Source organism: Rattus norvegicus, chromosome 1 (assembly GCF_021556685.1).
Source record: "Rattus norvegicus strain SHRSP/BbbUtx chromosome 1, alternate assembly SHRSP_T2T, whole genome shotgun sequence".
Classification (NCBI taxonomy): Eukaryota; Metazoa; Chordata; class Mammalia; order Rodentia; family Muridae; genus Rattus; species Rattus norvegicus.
In genome coordinates this window covers 124,520,402-124,541,883 of record NC_141534.1, presented here as the reverse complement: position 1 = coordinate 124,541,883, position 21,482 = coordinate 124,520,402, and the positions used below count along the sequence as shown (strand labels likewise).

The following is a 21,482-nucleotide window of genomic DNA, read 5'->3' as shown; positions in this document are numbered from 1 at the left end:
CAGAAGAGGGTATTGGATCCCATTCCAAATGGTTGTGAACCACCAGGTGGTTACTGGGATTTGAACTCAACTCAGGACCTATGGAAGATCAATCAGTGCTCTTAACCACTAAGCCATTTCTCCAGCCCCTATAATTCTATTTGTAAAATGTCTTTTTCCTTTCATATATATTTAAATAAAATGTGGCCTTAAGCCAAAAATTTAATTCTTGTTCTTCAGTATTAGTTATATTAAATTTTTATTGTCTTATATTTAAGATTTTCTATCATTATTCTTCTGTCAATTCTTCTCTCATTCATTACATCTCAGTTCACTCCACACATTCTAAGGAGCTCTCCCCAATATCTCTCCTCTCTTCCAGATCCACTCCTTTTTCCATTATGTTTAAAAGGTAGAGAGAGAGGGACAGGGGAATGGGGAGAGAGGAGAGGGGGGGGGAGGGAGAGAGAGGTTACACAAGGATTTGTCACCCAACCACTGTAAGTTAGCATAAAAAGTCAAGATAAGACAAAACCGTTTATCAAGACTGGGCAAAGAAACCATTAGCAATTTAATTTCTTCTGGATGAAATAATGGAAAGTATGCATTAGGATGGATGATATGATTCTGTGTTAAAAATTACTTATAAATCTCATTCCTAAATTATGGATTTAGAATCACAGCAATTCATAAGAGATGCTGTCTAGACAATACCGACAGGTATAAAACCACATTAGAGATGAGATCGTCCTTTTCCTTTCAGTACCCTCAACAACAACGTGTATCATATTGCAGTGAACTGGTCCAGTAAGTACTGTCTACAGGAAATGAGTCATAAAAGCGCTGTGCAGAGTTTTGCCCCTCCTCCTCAGGTCCTGGCCTCTGGCAAAGGAAAATATTGTGAAACTACAAGGACCAGAGTTCCTTTCGGTTTTCAACTTCCCGTGGAGCCAAGCCTAGAAGTGACACCCACTTCATTAAATTCACGTTGTTGTAGGAACACTGGAAGGTGATTTGTTTTCCTTTTGTTACATTCAGGATTCCATTGATTGAATCTTGTCTTTTCAGTCACTACTGATAGTTCAAGTGTTGCCTATTTTTTCCCCTTTAATCTTGAAAAGCGGGAAAATGAAGGAAGTGAAAAATTAAGCATTAATTCAGGGATTACGGAAGTCATGATTCGCTAAGCATAGTTTTAAAGTGAAAATTTTTCATGGAATTTTTTTGCAAATTTGTAGGTTTTTTTAAATTATACGTAAATTTTGATGTGATTCTTTATCAGACTATGCTGTAAATTCTGAAGTTCTTTAACGTCTGCCTATATATATATATATATATATATATATATATATATATATATATATGCGTGTGTGTGTGTGTGTGTGTGTATGCATATGCACAGAAGTAGAAGGAGATAAACGCTCCCGTCCCACATAATTTTTCCTCAAGTCTTATGTCAATTACAGTGTATGGAGTATGGTCTCTGTTACTTTAAGCAACATTTTGCTGTTTGTCTTTTGATGTTCATTACTCTTTATAGTCTGTCAGTACAGCACTTTTTTAGGATATAAAAAGAAACTTCAACATAGTCTTCTTGTGAAGACATTTCGGTTATATCAGAGTACATCATAGAATATTGACAATTCATTTATAGCTGAAGAACCAGTGGAGGACCAGTGGAGGGAAAATGATTAATCACTGATGAAGACTGGGTCAAGAGAGATCAGAGTGGTAAGACATCATGAAAAGATGAGGGATGAAAAACACACAGAGAAATGCAGACAGATGGATTCTTGCTCATAAAAAATGTTTCTTATTAAACTAAAATTTATATGTGAAAATATACATGTATCCTAAATAGAAGATTCTGTATCCTGGATGAAATTTGATTGAGGAAGGAAACAATGTCATTTTTAGGACATATAAGTGTTGTGTTGTTGTTGCTGCTGCTTGTTCTTGTTTCTGCTGTGACTCTTTTTCATTATACATTCAGATTTGTAGCTTTAGAGCTTTGTATATGTTTGTAAAATGATGTATTTGTGTTTTACCATGTCAATCCAATAATTCAACGTTTTTTTATTTAAATAAAATCTTCCCTTTTCAAACATATCTCCCATTTCCAATAAACAACCCTACTATTTTTCATGAATTCTATCATCAAACACTAGTTTTGCCTAAACACTTCATAGTAACATAAACTTAAATGTAAAATTTCTTGAAAATTTCCTTTCACTGGAATTACTGATACAGGTGGCAAGGACTGCTGAGATATATAACCAGTCTGAAGACTGAGGTGAATTCTGGACCCATGGGAAAGGATTATGTCCGAGTCCTCATAGCATGGTATGTTAAAAACTGTGAGAAAATATTCTGTAATTCATTCTAACATGGTATGCAATTCTTTTTCCTTTTCATAATTTTCTCATAAAGCCAAAAATTGTAGGACATAGTTATATAAACTTTTGTCATGTGATAAATAAAGTACTTTCTCTCATCTATGCAGAAATATTTTATATCTCTAGACTGTTGTAGTCATTCCTCAATCTGTGGAGACAATTTTTTAGTCTTTGGTATACGCTGAATGAAATAGCTTTCCAAATATTTAAGTTATATTTTAAAAAGGCCATTTGGATACTAATATTTTCCATTCTTTATTAAAATACATCCCTTTCCCCCAAAGGATTTCTCAGCAGTTAAAATTACTAACTACTGATTAAGAGAAACTGTGTTCAATTAGTATCACCTATATGTCTGCTTCCCATGATCTGTGATGCAAGTCAGTGGGGACCTAGGGGCTCAGTCTCCTGTCCTCTTAAAACATGTGCTCCATAGTAAATTATTCAAATACTTATATAAGTAGCAAACAATAAAATACTCTTCTAAAATAGCTGCCTTTGAAATTGGCATAATTTTTCCCCTTGCATCTTTTTTTTATTGGATATTTTTTTATTTAAATTTCAAATGTTATCCCCTTTCCCCGTTTCCCATTCATAAGCCCCCTAACACATACCCCTCTTCAATGAAGGTGTTTCTCCACCACACTGTCCACCCATTCTATCTTCCAAGCCCAGAAATTGCTTTACACTAAGAGTTACAGCCATAGCTGGGGCAAGGACTCCTCTACCCATTGGTACCAAACAAGGCCATCCTTTGCTACATATGTAGCTGGAGCCATGGGTTGTCCATGTGTATTCTTTTTATGCTGGTTTATTCCCTGGTTGGTATTGTTCTTCTTATGGGGTGTAAACCACTTCAGCTCTGCTCTGAATAGCCATTCTTTTGGTCTCTTCTCCAAACGTTATCTCCATAATCCCTCCAATGAATTCTTTTATTCCACCTTTTAAGAAGGACTGAAGCATTCCAACTTTAGTCATTCTTCTTCTTGAGTTTCATGTGGTAAGTGGATTGTGTCTAGAGAATCCAAGATTTAGAGCTAACATCCACTTGTCAGTGAGTGCATACCATGTCTGATTTTGTTGCTGCTGTTGTTGTTGCTGTTGTTTTTGTTGTTGTTGTTGCTGTTGTTTTTGTTGTTGTTGTTGCTGTTTTTGTGATTGGGTTACCTCACTCAGGATGATATTTTTTTTAATTCCACCCATTTGCCTATTAATTACATTAAGTCATTGTTTTTGATAGCTGAGTAGAATTCCATTGTGTAGATGTACCACAATTTCTGTATCCATTCCTTTGGTGAAGGACACCTGGGTTCTTTTCAGCTTCTGGATATTATAAATTAGTCTGCTATGAACATAGTGCAGCATGTGTCTTTGTTGTGTGTTGGAGCACAATTTGGGTATATGCAAAGGAATGGGATTGCTGAGTCCTCAGGAATTGCAATATCCAATTTTCTAAGGAACCTCCAGACAGATTTCCCATATGGTTGTTCCAGTTTGCAATCACACCAGCAATGGAGGAGTCTTCCTCTTTCTCCACATCATTGTCAGTATGTGTTGTCACCTGAGATTTTGATCTTAGCCATTCTGACTACTGTGAGGTGTATCTCAGGGTTCTTATCTTTATCATTTACCTGATGACTCAGTATTTTGAACATTTCTTTAGGTGCTTCTCAGCCATTCGATATTCTTCAATTGAGAATTCTTTGTTTAGTTCTGTACCACATTTATAACAGGGTTATTTGGTGCTCTGTAGTGTACCTACATGAGTTCTTTGTATATTTTGGATATTAATCTTCTATTGGATGTGGGATTGATAAAGATCTTTCCCCAATCTGTTGTTTGCCATTTGGTCCTAATGACAGTGTCCTTTGCCTTCCAGACATTTTTCAGTTTTATGAGTTCCCATTTGTCGATTCATGATCTTAGAGCATAAGCCATTGGTGCTTTGTTCAGTAAATTTTCCCCAGTTTCCATGTGTTTGAGAATCTTCACTACTTTTTCTTCTATTAGTTGAGATAATCAGGTTAGATATGGAGGTCCTTGATTCACTTGGACTTCAGGTTTTTACAGGACTATTAGAATGGGTTCATTTGCATTCTTCAACATGCTGATCTCCAGTTGAACCAGTTCCATTTGTTGAAAATGTTATCTGTATTCCTTTGTCAAAGATCAAGTGACCTGGGTCTTCAATTCTACTCCATGATTTACCTGCCTGTCTCTGTATCTATACCATACAGGTTTTATCACTATTGCTCTGCAATACTGCCTGAGATCAGGGATGGTGATTTCCCCAGAGATCTTTAATTGTTGAGGAAAGTTTTTGCTATCCTGGGTTGTTTTTTTTTTTAATTCCAAATGAATTTGCAAATTGTTCTTTTTAACTCTTTGAACAATTGAATTGGAATTTTTATGGAGGTTGCATTGAATATGTAGATGGCTTTTGGCAAAAGGGCCATTTTTACAATATCAATCCTTATAATTAAACCAGTAGTGTGGGAGGTCATTCCATCTTCTGAGATCTTCTTCAATTTTTTTCTTCAGAGAATTGAAGCTCTCTCCATAAAGATCTTTCACTTGCTTGGTTATGTTATTTGGGACAATTGTGAAAGGTGTCATTTCTCTAATTTCTTCCCTGCCTGTTTGTCATTAAGGCTACTCATTTCTTTGAATTACTTTTATATCTAGCCACGTGGCTGGAGTTGTTTTTCAGGCTTATTAGTTCTCTAGTTGAACTTTATGGGTCATTTATGTATACTATCCTATCATCTGCAAATAGTGATATTTTGACATATTCCTTTCCAATTTGTATCCTTTAACCTCATTTTGTTGTCTGATTTCTCTGGCTAGGAATTTGAGTACTATATTGAATAAGAAGGGAGAGAGTGGGCAGGCTTGTCTAGTCCCTGATTTTAGTGGGACTGCTTCAAGTTTCTGTCCATTGAGCTTAATGTTGGCTCTCAGTTTGCTGTATATTGCTTTTACTCTGCTTAGGTACAGGCTTTTAATTCCCAATCTTTCCAAGATTTTTAATATGAAGGGGTGTTGGTTTTTGTCATGGGTTTCTCAGCACCAAATGATATGATAATAGTTTTTCCTCTTTTTTTTTAGTTTATTTACATACTGAATTATGTTCATGGATTTCCATGTATTGAAAGATCCCTGCATCCCTGGGATGAACCCTGTTTGATCATGATGGATGATTGTTTTAATGTGTTCTTGAATTCGATTTCCAAGAATTTTATTGAGTATGTTTGCATCGATACGCATTAGTGAAATTGGTCTGAAGTTCTTTTTCTTTTTTGTGTCTCTGTGTGGTTTAGGTATAATTGTAATTCTGGCTTCATAGAAGGAATGGGTAGTGCACCTTCTGGTTCTATTTTGTAGAATAGTTTGGACAGTATTTGGTATGACTTCTTCTTTAAAGTTCTGATAGAATTCTTCACTAAATCCATCTGGTCCTGGGCTCTTTTAGTTTGAGAGACATGTAATAAATGCGTCTATGTCTTTAGGAGTAATAGGATTTTTTCAGTGGTTATCTGATTGTGATTTAAGTTTAGTACCTGGTATCTGTTTAGAAAATTGACCATTTCCTAGATATTTTCCAGTTTTGCTGATTATAGGCTTCCATAGTAGGATCTGATTATTTTTTTTTTTAATTTCCTCAGATTCTGATGCTGTGTCTCCTTTTCCATTTCTGGCTTTGTTAATTTGGGTTAGTCTGGCTAAGGGTTTATCTAGCTCATTGATTTTTTAAAAGAACCAGCTCCTGGTTTTGTTGATTCTCTGTATAGTCCTTTTTTATTCTACTCGGTTGATTTCAGCCCTTAGTTTGATTATTCCCTGCCTTTTACTCCTCTATGTTTCCTTCTTTTTGATCTAGAGCTTTTAGGTGTGTTTTCATGCTCTTAATATATGCTGTCTTATGTTTTGTTTTGGAGGCACTCAGAGCTATGAGAATTCCTCCTAGCACTGCTTTCATTTTGTCCCATAAGTTTGTGTATGTTGTGCCTTCATCTTCATTAAATTCTAAAAGGTCTTCAGATTTTTTTCTTCCTCCTTTCTCTCTCTCTCTCTTTCTTTCTTTCTTTCTTTCTTTCTTTCTTTCTTTCTTTCTTTCTTTCTTTCTCTCTTTCCCAAATTATCAATGAATAGAGTGCTCTTCAACTACTATATATATGTGGGCTTTCTGTCATATTTATTGTTATAGAAGTCCAGCCTTAGTCCACATAATCATGATATGTGATTTTAAAGGCAAATCTTGATTTGCTGGTGTGTTTAGATATCCAGCATTTGCTTTGGTGAGAGAACTGGGCTCTGATGATACCAAGTGGTCTTGGCTTCTGTTGCATAGGTTCCTGCACTTGCCTCTCACCATCAGGTGGTCTCTGGTGTTATTTTGTTTTGCTGTCCCTGACAGTGGCTTAACCGTCTCTGTGCCTGTGTGTAAGCACTCCTGGAGAACTGTTTTCTTCCACACATATCTGGGAACAGACAGCTGCTACTGTGTTTGAGTGACATGAAGCCTACAGGTGGGTTGCTTGGAGCAGAAGAGTTGATCTGACCTCTACTCCTAGGTGTGTAGGTTATCTGGAGACTGACTTTCGGCTCTTGGCATAGGCAGACATCCGAAGGGTTCTTCCCCTGACTGCTCCTAGTTCTCTGTTCCCAGACTGCACAAAGGGCACTAGACATTCCTCTTGGTTCAGGAATGATTAGTTGTCTTATCTGAACTCTCAGGATTGTCCGTATTTATAAGTGACTAGATCTCTCCGCTGACCAGATTTGGGTGCAGAGAGCTCTTTGATTGGTTCAGCTCTGGGCACAGCTAGAAACAGGAAGTGTCTTGCCCCAGATAACTTCAGCCTTTGTGTGTTCTAAGTCCACCAGGACAGTCTCTTGAAGAAGAAGAATTGGTCTTACTTCTGCTCTCAGGTGCTCCTGAACACTGATATTTAGCCCCTGGCACAGGCAAAAATCAGTAGGCTCGTTTGTCTTTTGCTCCAAAGTCCTTGTCCCCAGAAGGCACAAATGCCACTAGGAGGGTTCTTCTTGGGCAAGGAATGTGAGCACAAGTTGTAATCTTCTCTGAACTCTCAGTATTGTCCACACTTCTGAGAATCCAGCTCTCACTCACATGGGAATTTGGGAGCAGAGAGCTGTGGGACTAGTTCACTTTAGTAGGCATACTTTTAAAGGAAAACTGTCTACTTGAAAAATTCCTGCCAGCCATATTGATGACAAGTTTTGGATGTCTTTTCATTTCCTAACTTTGGAATTGGAGCAGTATCAAAAATGTCTTTATATGATTTTAATAGTATGTTTATGTGACAGATGAATGTCTGACTATATATTACCCACTGTTATCTGGGTCTTGCCAATTTTACCTCGGGTAATTAAACTTGTTTGGTCTTTGGAAACAGTAATGGTGTTCACTGGAGAAGACTCTAATTAATAAAGTGAAGAACGTCCTAGGGATATTCCCTGACAAACAATCCTTGCTTACATACTAGTAAAAGAAACTATTCCCTCTAATCTCACATATAGGTTTCACTCTTGATGAGTTATATTATGCGCTATAAAATGTCTGGCGTTTACTATTTCTTGAAAAGAGACATCTGGGGAAAAGGTACGATGCTGGGTTTTAAGGAAATAAAATACTATTGAAAAGGATAATAAACTACAGTCTGATGTTTCATTAATATATACTCATTCCGTGGATATTCTGGATTTCATGATGCAGGTCGAAATTTATCTACAGAGGAATTCTATTGGTTGGCTGAGGAGAGGATATAATACATGGAGGTTTAGTAATGCACTGGATATGAGGAACTGTGATTTCAAGGCAAGCATGATTCAATTGACTATTTTCCTCTGTCCAGAACAACAGCAGGAAGCATTTAGAGATGTGTTTTATTTTGTTTTTTCATGAACATACTGTATACATGGTGAGGAGCTGTGTGGACATGCTGAGATTTGTTTGAATATTTTTATACAACATGTAAACAAAAATTAGTTAATAATAGCAAAAACTATATTGCCATAATATTTCATAGATGTTTCTTTTTATCTACTTTCTCTTTATCTTTGACATCATGGCTGGAAATACTTAGGTCATCGGTTGATGTTTCTTCAGGTGGTGAAGAAAGCAACTTCCTTTTCTGTTCATTGTAAATGGGAATCACATTTTTGATATGGCTACTGCAATCCAGGCTAGCTAGAAAGGTCCAACTCTGATAGTTTATGCATTAATTCGAATGTTGATCTTATCCTCTAAGTCCATCAACTTTGCCCTCACTTCATCAAAGTAAAAGTGGGAATAGAATAGGTGCAGGACTGAGTTCATGTTTCTCATAGAGTGTTACTCATGAATAGTGAAATAGTCATCTTTAAGCATCCTCCCCTGTCTTTCAAGCACCTTGGTGTTATTAGAAGAATAGGCTTCGAATCTGACTTAAACTGCTCTGTGTCGCACTTCAGTGGCATTTTCCACTCCTTTCCCCACTAGAAAAGAGCTCTATCAAATATAACTTTCTACTTAGTTCCCAGATGCACATTCTACTTTTTGTTTCTATCCTCTGTCTTGATCCAGTCCCTAAGATCCTTCATAATGAATTTGTCATGGTCATATTAGTTACCTGTTACCCTGATCATTAAACCTGTCTAAGTCCAGGGGAACACTTCTCAGCCAGGGCCTTGGCTCAATCACTTATGAAGCCTTACATTTCCCTGCATTATTTAATGTAATATCTCCTGTTTTAGGACTATTACTTTGATCTCATTTTCCTTCCAGGTTTCTTGATCACAAAACATTTTTGCTGTTTCTTTATTTCCAGAATACTTTCTGAGTCCATCCTCACAATCATTTTTGAGTCAGTAAGGTTCACTGCCCTCTGCAATATCATCTTTTGTTTGGAAACTTGAGATCTTTCATCATCATTGTGTATTTTTCAACTTCTGTCTAAATAAGTCTTGAATCCTTAGAGAAGTCTGCTGCTTTCGGGGAGTGTGGCAATTCAGAACCAGGGAGGGAGAAACTGTGAACTGTACAGCAAATCCCCAGGACTTTACTTTGTATGCCTTGTGAGTAATGTCTTCTCAAGTGATTTATTTTCTCGATCGGCTAACATTTTCAAAACCTACTGATCCTTCGGATATATCTGGTTTAATTTCTCTTCTCTCTCTCTCTCTCTCTCTCTCTCTCTCTCTCTCTCTCTCTCTCTCTCTTCTTATTTCCATATCATCACACTAAATATGAAATAAGACATTAGGAAGAGCACATTTTATTTTATATTCAGTGTTTTAGCCAGTATCCACTACAATTTCCCTGTTTGTTTAATGTAGTGGAAGAAATTTCAATTCAGAAATTTCAATACCAGAGCAACTAAAGTGAAGAAAACCCTACATTGGTTGGGTAATAATTAAAGAACAGATCAGCATCATAGCTGTGAAGTCTCTAGAAAATCATGCCTTAGGGTCAGCATGTAGAAACTGTGTTCCAAAAATGATGAGGTCATAATTCTGTTACTCACTAGGAACTAGATTCACCCAAGTGGCACTGGTTATGAAGGCATCAAGATATTGACAACAGCTGAGGCTTGTCAATGTGTAGAAGGGACGGGTCTACTGAAAATATGCCAGATGATTCTATGGGATAAAATGCAACCCAGTTGCTGCAAGGCACCCACTTTTTGGGGGGTTGAGAGTAGCATAGCATGACCATCAAGATCAATAGAATCCATTGTGTAAAGTTTGCCATAGTCTAGAACAACTGCACATATGCAGCAACGGGCAGACTTAGAGATGTTACCCAGACCCTTTTAAAAATACCAGAAAATAGGGGTTGGGGATTTAGCTCAGTGGTAGAGCGCTTGCCTAGGAAGCACAAGGCCCTGGGTTCGATCCCCAGCTCCGAAAAAAAGAACCAAAAAAAAATACCAGAAAATAATAAGTGGATCACAGGTATTAATATGTTGAGGTATTAACATCATTGTGGTTTGATTTTGCTCTGTTCACTTAATTGACTGCTTCTTCCCTCTTGAGGTAAGAAAGTACATTTTTGAAGGAGCCCCCTTTTCAAAATGAGACTTTAGAGTTTTATAGAGAATTTAAATTGTGAAAGACTTGAAAATGGAAATGCTGTGAGGTTTGTAAGTCCTGGGACAGATATGTTTGATGTTCAACCTTTGGTAACATACTTGCCTAACATAAACAGATTTGAATTTGACTTTCATCACAAATGCCAATATACTATACACGCAAGGAACAACAGAACCCAGGAGGTAAGGTATTTCTCATGATGGCCTGAGTTCATTCTAGAGAAAAAGTAATATATGCATATGTCTTTGTATCTTAATAATATGTAACTACATTTTGATTTTACAGGATAACATTGAAATTATTGACTTGAGGCTCAAATAACACTTTAATGTTTTAAACAGAGTTCACTCTATGAAAAAATGATGGGGTCTTTTACATTTGTATAGTATATACTTTTATTATAATTTGGTTGTGAGACTGTGGTTACAAGGCGTGGAATGCAGTGGTTTCAATGAGATGTCAAAAATTAGCTTCTAATTTTTAACCATTTGACTTGTGGTTGATGATTGTTTGTGGAAGGTTTTGAGAGAAGTCTCTCTGCTTCCTCTCTGTGGTTTGAGATATAAGCTGCTAATTCAGCAACCTGCTGCTTACCACTAGATATACAGAAAGAGAAGAAATACTATTCTGCCACTACAATTTCAATTTTATTAATATATTTATGTTGTTGTTGCAAACAAATACTAAAATGTAATTCTGGCTGTAAGTAAACTCATAGTAGACTCTCTGACTATGCCTCTCAGTTGATAGATATAAGGGCACTTGCCAATGTGACTGATCTTTTTCACAAAAAAAGAAAATTTGTAAAAGTAATTAATGAGTAACGTCATTTTCACATTTACAAATCAAGTTAAAATTACTCAAGATATATTGACTTACATATTAATCATATCCTTCAAGAAATAGAAAGAAAACAAACAAAATTTGAGCCCAACCTACTCTACAGAATGAGACACTATCTCACACGTTCCAAAAATTAAAAGGGATATGAATAAAAACAGAAATTAAATAAAGGAGAAAAGCAAGAGGAGACAGAGGAGAAAAAAAAGGGGAGGAAGAGAAAAGGAGCACACCATTAATCAGAGACAGTGGAAAGCTCATAAAATGTGAGTTTCTTCTTCACTGCTTCACAAAATGGGGAACAAAATTATTCATAGGAGGGGATATGGAGGCAGAGTTTGGAGCAGCACCTGAGGGATCCCTGTTGGAGGAAATAAAGGACTGAAAGATCTTAAGGGACTTGCAACCCCATAATATCAACCATGGTAAAAAACCAGAGCTCCCAGGACTAAAACTACTGAAAGACATGGATTGACACATGGCTCCAACTTCATAAGTAGCAGAAGAAGGCTTTGTTGGGCACCAAAGGAAGGAGAAGCCCTTGGTACTGCCAAGGGTGGACTCTCACTATAGGGGAATGTTAGGGGGAAGGAAGGAGTGGGTCGATGGGGAGGAGAACACCCTTAGAGAAGAAGGGAAGGGGGATGAGATAGCGGGCTTATGTCCAGGAAACCAGGACACAGAATAACATTTGAAATATAAATAGAAAAATCCAATAAAAACAAACAAACACACAATTATATGATAAAACAGGAATTTCTTTCCGCATTTTCAGTGTCCTAATCACACTTTGATACACAGTAGATGTATAAAATGCAAAAATTTAGGATTCATTTTCTTGTTTATAAAACCATATATTATCCTTGTCAATTGTGTTTATTGTATAAAATCTGGAAAACAGAATATCCCTTATTTAAAAACCATTATTTTTGACCAGATAGTAGGCAGATTAAGATGAAACACAGTATATTTAAATCCAGTTTTCTCTGCACAGCATTTTCCTGGCCAGAAAAAAAAAAGCCATTGAAGCAAACATTGCCGCTATAGGGAATAAATTAGTATAACTTATGGTATACTTGTTACCAAGTATCCTCTGACAATTTTGATAAATACAATACTACAGCATTGTAATTTCACAGGCTTTTTTACTAACAGGAATCAATAATTAAAAGTTATCTTTGAAACCAAGATTGCAGAAGTATCTTTTCATCAAGCTTTAAACATCTCCAGTATTGGCAGAAGATTCAGAGGGTCTGATCTGCAGTAGCCCAGTCTTTTTAAGAGTGGTCATCCCTTCCTTTCAATATGATATGAATTAATATATTGCCATACTTATCTGCTCAGTCATATATTGAACCAAAGTTAGCCACACAGGGATAGCTTCTGAAAATAGTGCTATGGAATAGGAAGCTGAATATTCACATAGGCATTCAAAGTCACCTTTTATTTATGCAAATTTTTCCTTCCTTAGTCATAATACACAGGGCAGATTGTCCAAATACAAAGCACACTGAGTAATTCCTTATGCATTTCCATATCCCAGGTCTTGTAGAAAAGGATATTACTAAGTCAGTATCATATTTACATTTATTCAAAACTAAATGAATGTACAAACATTAACATTCAGGAGCTATTCTACATTTTTGTTTATGCTTCATTTGCATATTCATTGCGCATCAGAATCACCAAGTTTTAAAGTTGCATAGTGATGTTGAGTGATGCTTCTGCTTATAAAAACTAATACTGCTCTGTAAATCTATTTCTCAGAAATCATGTCAGGAATTACATGTAACTGCAGATCTTGAGAAATATACAGCCTACATACCTCTACACATACAGAGAGAGAGAGAGAGAGAGAGAGAGAGAGAGAGAGAGAGAGGGAGAGAGACACACCCACATAGACACAAGTTGGGACTTAAGAACAGAGAGACAGTGTTCCAGTGATAGAGAGAGAATATATATAGACGCACACATAATTAGCATTAATGAAATCTAGCTAACTGTGGTGGCATGTGAGTTTACATGTAGCACTTACAAGTCAGAAATTAATAAATCTCTGAGTTAAAAGACAGCCCGGTCAAGAAGTGAATTTCCATTCCAGCTAAATCCAACGAGTAAAGCTTTATCTAAAAGGCAATCAAACAAAAAGCAAATATCTCAAAGCAACAGATTTTAAAATAGAAGAAAAAATCATCATTGAATTACAAACCAATGCTTTTAGTAAATAGCAAAAGTTATGTTAATGGTAAGTGCTTCATTACATGAACACATAGGAAACTTTAAAAATCCACCTGATCAAGTAAAACCTGACTAAGGCAGAATATTAATAAAGTAGCATCTTTTATTCTTTAGTGATTTCTCCTGATATTACAAGTATCTAGTACTTTCGTACATTCTGTAATTTTGTTACATTCTTCCTAAGCACTCTTTCTTGTGTATACAGATCTAAATGTGAATATAATTCAATACTCTGTGGTCATCATTGCCCAGAAAGCACCTTAAATTTATCCCTGACCTATTTATACTGGGGTTTTTGAAGACCCAGTGATTTCATTCTAGCAATAGTACAGCTTAAAGATCACATCTGCCTGCCTTGTGTCATTAGCTTTCGAAAAGATTAAGAATCTCTGCAGCCTAGCAACCATGCACGCATGCGTGATTGGAGGGTTATGCTAGCTCACTAGCACAGACTGGGGGTGGGTTACAGTGTGATTACTTAAGTCATGCAGCAGGTCCTGCTCAGAGAAGAGGCAGACATAGATGCCTGTCACAAACACCCTAGGATTGGTCAGCAAGGCAATGCAGCAAACAAGGTCAGCTCTTTCAAACACCCAAAATATTTTCATAGGTAGATAAGATTTTTTTCACATGAAATATTTCAGATTTGTTGGGATAAAAGATTATTCTCTAGATCTCAAGCATTTGACTCAGATCAGAAATCTATCAGATCAGGTCCTTGCTTCCTTTGTCCTGTCTTGTGTTTGCTTCAGTTCCTTTCTCTTCCAGGGTGAACATTAGCATTTCAAAGAGCTGACCAAATTGTTGATTATTGGTGTGTGGGAGTAATGCCAGTCAGCAAAATAAAAAGGACATTTAAGTTTGTGTACGGATTTTGCATGAAAATTGCATCCATAAAGGAAGTTACAGTGGTATCTCAGTATCTGCCATAGACCAAATGATATGAAGGGATTAAAAGCATTTTGAGAGTTAACATACAGATTATCATCAGAGGGAAAGAACACAATAGATGATGTAGTTTGCACCTCCCAGTTTCTGAATAGCTAGGGTCATCAGGTAAGAATGGGTTTTGATGTTTTGATAGTTATAATAAAGGAAAGGGGTTTCCAAAATGGCTGTAAAAAAGAGTAGTGGGCAGAGTGTATTTGGGTTTGTGAACTGCAAGCATGTAGAAACGTGCTGCACCTTCCAGCATGTTTCCACAAGTGTATATATATATATATATATACATATATATATATATATATACTGCATAGAGTAGTACAGAATAATAAACTGTTTTCTTCTATGATCACAGAAGGTGATCTAGTTTGAATGTTAAGACAATACTTTAGTGTCTTTGGTATATGTTATTTGTTAATATCTTTTATAATTTTAAATCTTGCCTAAATTCAATAATAAACTGGTGGATTGGAAACAACTTTCTTTGGATATGTAATCTATACTTTGCTTTGATCCATTGACTTGGATTAACTTTATAAGATATGCAAAATATATTGCAGATTTGTTTTTGTTTTTTTTTTGTGGGGTTATGTTTTTTTTGGGGGGTGGCTTGGCTATCCTCCATCAGATAAATCCACAACGGTGTGCCTTTCTTTTGTTTCTGTTTCTTTGTATTCTTTCTGGGCTTTTTGGAATTGTATTTTGTTTTTCATTATAAAATGGTGTTGTAGTTTTAGTGAAAATTGATTTTTGTCCCAATTTTTCATTTCCATTTTAATTTTTTATTTATATCACGGTTATATTTTTCCTTTTTTAAAACTCTTCCCAGTTTCTCCCCACCTCCTGTCCCTTCCAGATCTCTTCCCTTTCTGGCTCTTATGAGGAAAATTACACCCAAGGGATAACAACCAAACATTAACAAAATGAAATATAGTAAGATATTTAAAGAACATATTGAGGGTGGGCAAGGCAATCCAACAAAGTAAAACGAGCAGACACAAAAATCAGAGACCCAATTTTTAACACACTCAGGTATGCCATAAATATACTATTTGAATGCTCTACGATGTGTAAGAGGAAACAATGCAGACTGATAATAGACTTTGAGACACAGATTTACGCACAGGCACGCCCTATACTTTTACCTATTGTATTTTGTTTTCTATTTCAAAATGTTGTTTGGGTTTCAGATTTAAAAAATAATTTATAAAATACATGCCTATTTTGATCCAAGCCAACATCATTCTGAGGGTTTCCTGGGGCTGTTGCTCCTAAAGAGGTGTTAATTAATACAGAAATAACAGAGTAGCACCATTCATTATAGTTTTTGTTACTTCAGCTATTACACAATACAAATTGAAATCTGGCATGATGATATTTCCTCAACTTTGTTTACTGTTCAGGTTTATATTACAGGGTATCTTTTTTGTCTCCATATAATTTTACAACATTATTTTTTAATTTCTGTGAAGGATATTATTGGTCATCATCAAATATATGTATAGGTAATACATATGTAAAATTTTATATAAAATGTTGTTATATAATATATAATATATAACAGTATTATGTATAATGTTTTCCTTTCTTTTCTTTTCTTTTTTTTGGACCTGGGGACTGAACCCAGGGCCTTGCACGTGCTAGGCAACACTCTACCACTGAGCTAAATCCCCAACCATATGTATAATGTTTTATAAATGACATTGTTTACATAGTTTGTTCCTCAAAATATTTGTTCTTTCAGGACATGGCTTTTCATTATTTTTTTTCACACTGTTACTTTGCTGAAAGTAATTTTAAGCATTATCAGGTTTCTGTTGCCACATTTAGAAACTTTTATGCATAAAATAATATCTTATTCAAAGGAATCTCCTAATACCTTGCTGAATAATACAGGAAGAATGAACTTTCTTGTCCTGTTCCTGATTTCAATAAAAAATTTTGAATTTCTCACCATTTAACAGGATGCTCCCTCTGTTTTTCTTGTCTGTTGTTTTATTTTTCTGAAATATGTTCTGTTTATCCTTAGCAGTGACCACATTTCTATGGAAAGAGGACACTTGCTACCCCATTAGCCATCTATGTCAGTAAGAATGTGTGCAGATAGAGTTGGAATAACGAGAAGCCCTCCTCTTCCTTTCTTGAATTTTTGCTCAAACTTGTGAGGGGCACACATGTAATTCTAACTGTAGGAGGCCATGTTTACAATAGCTAGGCCATTTATAGAGACATTCCAAGGCATTAGTTCCTGTCCTCTAGTTTTTACCCAGTATAGGGACATTTAGAATCCCCAACTGTGTCTGAGTACTGACTGTTGCTTATTCACTGTCCTTTATTTTGACATGTATCATTGTGCCAACAAAAACATTAGTAATAAAATTGTTATCTACAGAAATAATCAGCAACACATGCCAAAGGACATAACAGAAATATTTAAAAGGGAATTTGACAAAATTGATATTTAGTAAAGCAATGTTAGTGTGTTCTCTGGTAGGATCTTTAAAATCCCTAGCCAAGTTTATTGATCATGTTTGTAGTATCATTCCTGAATTTTCTCCTGTAGAACTGGCCTCCCTCTAATTAATAATTTGGTTAGTTAAGCACAAAATTCCCATTACACAGTTGAAATGTTAATGCATTTTACTAGGCCAGTCAATGTTGTAGCATATAAGGATTATTAATGGATAAGAAAACCATTATTTTATCTTAATGGAGCCTCAATAGCGTTTTCTAGCATTATGAAAGATAACCACCAAGGAAACTGTGCTGGATAGCACAAGGTTGAATTCTCTATGTCCAGCAAAGAAATTTTATTGTGTGTATACATCATGATCTTATCTTGAAATCTCCTGGAACAAACTGATGTTCTTTTCCACTTTCTCTTTTGTTCAATTTGTGAAAGACACAGCATTAGGAATCAAAATTTTTTTTCAAAATACCATTGAGTTCATATGATTTGGATGTCTACTGCTTTGAGTAAAACCTTCCATGAATGTGATTTCTATAATCAGTTAGACTCCACCATATTAAATTAATTTCTCCTTTAGGGACATTTGTATTTTGGAAATAGCTTCATGGATAGAGATGGTAGATTGTGTTTAGTTCTTTCTCTCAGTAATGGGAGCCAATTCACTTTACTCTATGGAAACCATATGCATGCTCTCATGATCTATATGAGATCACATGTGAGTTAGGTCTGTTATATCAGAAAAAAATTGGTTCCTTGGTTACATTCTTTCTATTTCCACTTGCTCTTAGTTTTCACCCAACACAAAGAATCATGAGAGATGAAGGGAAAGTTTTGATAGAGAATTTGCATTTATGACTGAGTTACCATATCTCTCTTATTCTGTACACATTCTTCAGGTATGTGTCTGCCTTTGTTGCCATCAATAAGAGATAGTAGCTTCTGTGATCATGGCTGAGCAATATATTATTTAAAGGGAATAACAGAATATTATTAGGATTTTTTAAATTGCTACATTGCTTTCACAGAAAAAAATGGTGTTTGGTACATCCCTTGGTCCACTGTCTACTTATTTCCCTTTTCTTGGGCATATGACTATGTCAGGAATGTTTCTCATGGACTAGGCATTGAATCCAGTCAAATAATTGTTACTTACTCTCAATGCCTTTGTACCACTATTGTACCCATGTATAGTGTAGGCAGTCCACCATTGTAATCTGAAGGATTTCAGCTATGTTCATCTTTCCTTTTCTCCTTAGGAAGTATGAATAAATTTTCCAATCCATGAACATTGCCGAGAAGGAGTGAATACTCCAGTTAGTCACCAACTTAACTTCTTCATGTTCAATGAGATAGGTAAGTGTTCTCTCATCAGCATGGTTTTATGAGCAGTTTTTGTAAAGCAACAAAAATGTGGGTAGGAATGTAAGTTGTTTGGGAGTTGCTGTGAGATCTCAGTCATGAAAACTCAAATAGATGTAACCCAATACATGTCACGGGAGTGGCTTTGGTAGTGAGAGATGGCACTTAGGTTGTACTCTCCTTATTATTTTGTGATGTATTTTAAGAATATTCCATTAACATATTATAGATTAAGGAGTCTATACTCTAGTATTTTCCATAACATTCTTCAGATAGTCCACAGATTCTTGTGTCCCTTCAACTTTCCTCTACTTCTGCATTTAATATTCCCATTCATCTGTCACATTACAACAAATGCCTCCAGATTTAATTATGTTTTCACTTATTCAGGAAAACCTTCTATCATTTCTAGTTCCTCACTCTGTACCTTATCTCTGAGGATTTAAGGATTTTCACATACATTTGTAAGGATTGAAACCTAACAAGCAGTTTTAAGGGATCACATCTAAATTTCTTGGGGGGTTCTGAGTACCTCACTCAGGATGATTTTTCTCATTCAGGATGACTTTTTTCTAGTTCTATCCACTTAAGTAAGAGTTCATTGATTTTTATTTCATGAAGTAAGTTACATTTCATTGTGTAAATGTACCATGTTTTCATTATTCATTCAATTGTTTATGGACACAGTTCTGAGGATATCTGGGTTAAAAAAGAAGGAAGACCAAGATGTGGATGCTTTAATCCTACAAAAAAGAGAGAAAAAAATTGTCACAGGAGATAGAGGAAGGGAGGGATCTGGAAGGAAGAAAGAAGTGTGAGGGAAAAAAGATGGGACAAGATCAGTTATTTGAAGGGATATGAGAGAAATACAGACGGTCAGGAACCCGAATAGAAATAATTAGCAGTGGGGACTGCAGAACTGGGGATAGCTACTAAAAATTCCCAGAAACTAGGGAAACAAGAGGCTCCCAGGACCAAACACGGATGACTTTATCAGAAATACCCCACAAAGGAGAGATAGGACCTGTAGAGACCACCTCCAGTAGATAGTCACAACCTCTAGTTGAGAGATGGTGCCATCCACCCATCTCAAAAATTTTAATCCAGAAATGTTCCTGACAAAAGGAAAGAGAAGGGAAAAAATGGAACAGAACCTGAAGGAAAGACAGCCATATCTATGGATTCGTTTCATCCGCAGATACCAAACCACAAGGCTACTGTAGAGTTCAAGAAGCACTTGCTGAGAGAAGCCTGATATATCTGTTCTCTGAGCAGTTCTATCAGCACCTAACCAAAATAGATTCAAATAGAGCCAATCATCATACTGAGCCTTGGAGACCCAAAGGGAATAGCTAGGGGTAGGACTGAAGGAGCCGAAGTCGATTGCAAACCCATAGAAAGATCAATGTGAATTAAGGAGTTCCGCCAGATCTACCAGAACCTAAACTATCAACCAAAGAATAGACCTGTAGTTCCACAGGGCTCTAGATGCATGTGTAGCAGAGAATGGCCTTATCTGACATGAACAGGAGGAAAGGACCATGGTACTGTGGAGTCTTGATGTCCCACCATAGGATAATGATAGGTTGGTGAGGCAGGAGTGGATGAATGGGTGGAGAGGCACGCTCAAACAGGCAAAGTGGATGGGGAGAGGAGGAAGTGGATTGGGCTTTGTGAAGGGATAAGAGATAAATGGCATATCATTTGAAGTGTAAATGTATAAAATGCCTAATTAAAAATAGTGATAAGTTTCTTTAAAAAATTCTTTCAATCTGAGAATAACCATGTTATTTTCCTCAGAATCCAAGTAGGTAGCAGCGCTCTTGACAGCCGTAGATCTGGATTCTTCCCACAGTTATATCCATTAGTACACTCAGATCACTACCAAGAAATATACTTGTTTTCAGTCAGGCCAGAAAACTGGAAATGTATTGTATGATATAAGAACTTTCAGCCCAAATGGTGGGGGCTGTTTGCCTCTGAATGAATGTATGTATGCCTCAGAATTACCCATGAGGATAGTTTATTATCCCAAGTATTTTTTCCATTGGCATACTTGACAAATAAGTCCCTTCTCAAAGCAACCATTGAAGCCTCTTCATAGGATGATTACACTAAAAAGACTTCAACTTCAAACACAGTATTAAACTATTAAAAAAGTTCTGTACATATTAAGAGAATAGGACCGCCATTGAAGGAATCAGGGAAAGGGCTGAAAGAGCTTGACGGGGCTTGAGTCCCCATAAGAACAACAATGTCATCCAACCAGAGCTTCCAGGGACTAAGCCATTACGCAAAGGCTATATATGGACTGACCCTCGGCTCCAACTGTATAGGTAGTAATAAATAGCTTAGTAAGGCACCAGTGGAAGGGGAAACCCTTGGTCCTGCCAAAGCGGAACCCCAATGAATGGGTTTCTAGGGGGAGGGCAGTAATGGCGGGGGTTTGGGAGGGGAACACCCATATAGACAGAGAGTGGGAGGTGTTAGGGTGATGTTGGACTGGAAACCGGGAAAGGGAATAAAATTTGAAATGTAAATAAGAATTACCCAACTTAATAAAGATGGGGAAAAAGATTAAAAAAATTATCTGCCCAATTTGCATTTCCACGTTAAACATATTTTGTTCTGCAATTTTCTATTAAACTTTGATAGGTAATTTTTTCTAGTATAAATGTAATCATGTTCCTAAGGTATTTACTTCCTCCCTTACAAACATAGATATCTTAAACCACATTTCTGAATTTTTCCTGCCTAGTACTAATGATTTTTCACTTCTTGTATGTTAATTTCAGGCTTCGTAATATATTTTTTGTTTCATTGTACTAATGCTTTAGTCAGTTTCTGGCCTTGGATTTCAGACTTACTAAACAATCATTATTTTTTGAGATAAAAGCATCAATTTCTCCCCAAAGAAATGGAACTAGATGCCATATATATGTAAAGACATAGGTAAAACATAGGTTTCCCATTGCCTGGCAAATCACCACGTCCCAGTGTGGAACTTCTTTCATTGACTTCATATATGAACTGAACTAAGAAATTCTTGTTTTAGAACTCCTTTAAAATATGTTGCTTGCAAAATCAGAGAGGGTATTTAAGGAAATAAATATTTTCCACTAATAATAGAAAATAGGTTTGAGATCAGAAGTCTTCCAACG

General features: G+C 36.2%; 1 protein-coding gene across 5 annotated transcripts in view; it reads left to right on the top strand.

Moving 5' to 3' along the window:
* LOC134483425 (uncharacterized) overlaps positions 1 to 21,482 on the top strand; it is a 329,893-nt gene that overhangs the window by 131,594 nt on the left and 176,817 nt on the right. For 2 of the 5 annotated variants that reach the window (XR_015646530.1, XR_015646535.1), the window contains exons 1-2: positions 14,031 to 14,125; positions 18,219 to 18,315. Coding sequence is in view for 2 of the 5 variants with exons in the window: in XM_087600960.1 (XP_087457086.1) it covers positions 2,230 to 2,322; positions 18,219 to 18,231 (106 nt within the window). In the remaining 3 variants the exon portion in view is untranslated. Of the gene's footprint in view, positions 1 to 2,229; positions 2,323 to 14,030; positions 14,126 to 18,218; positions 18,316 to 21,482 lie in introns of those variants that run through there. The other 3 variants (XR_015646523.1, XM_087600956.1, XM_087600960.1) reach the window with 2 other exon arrangements.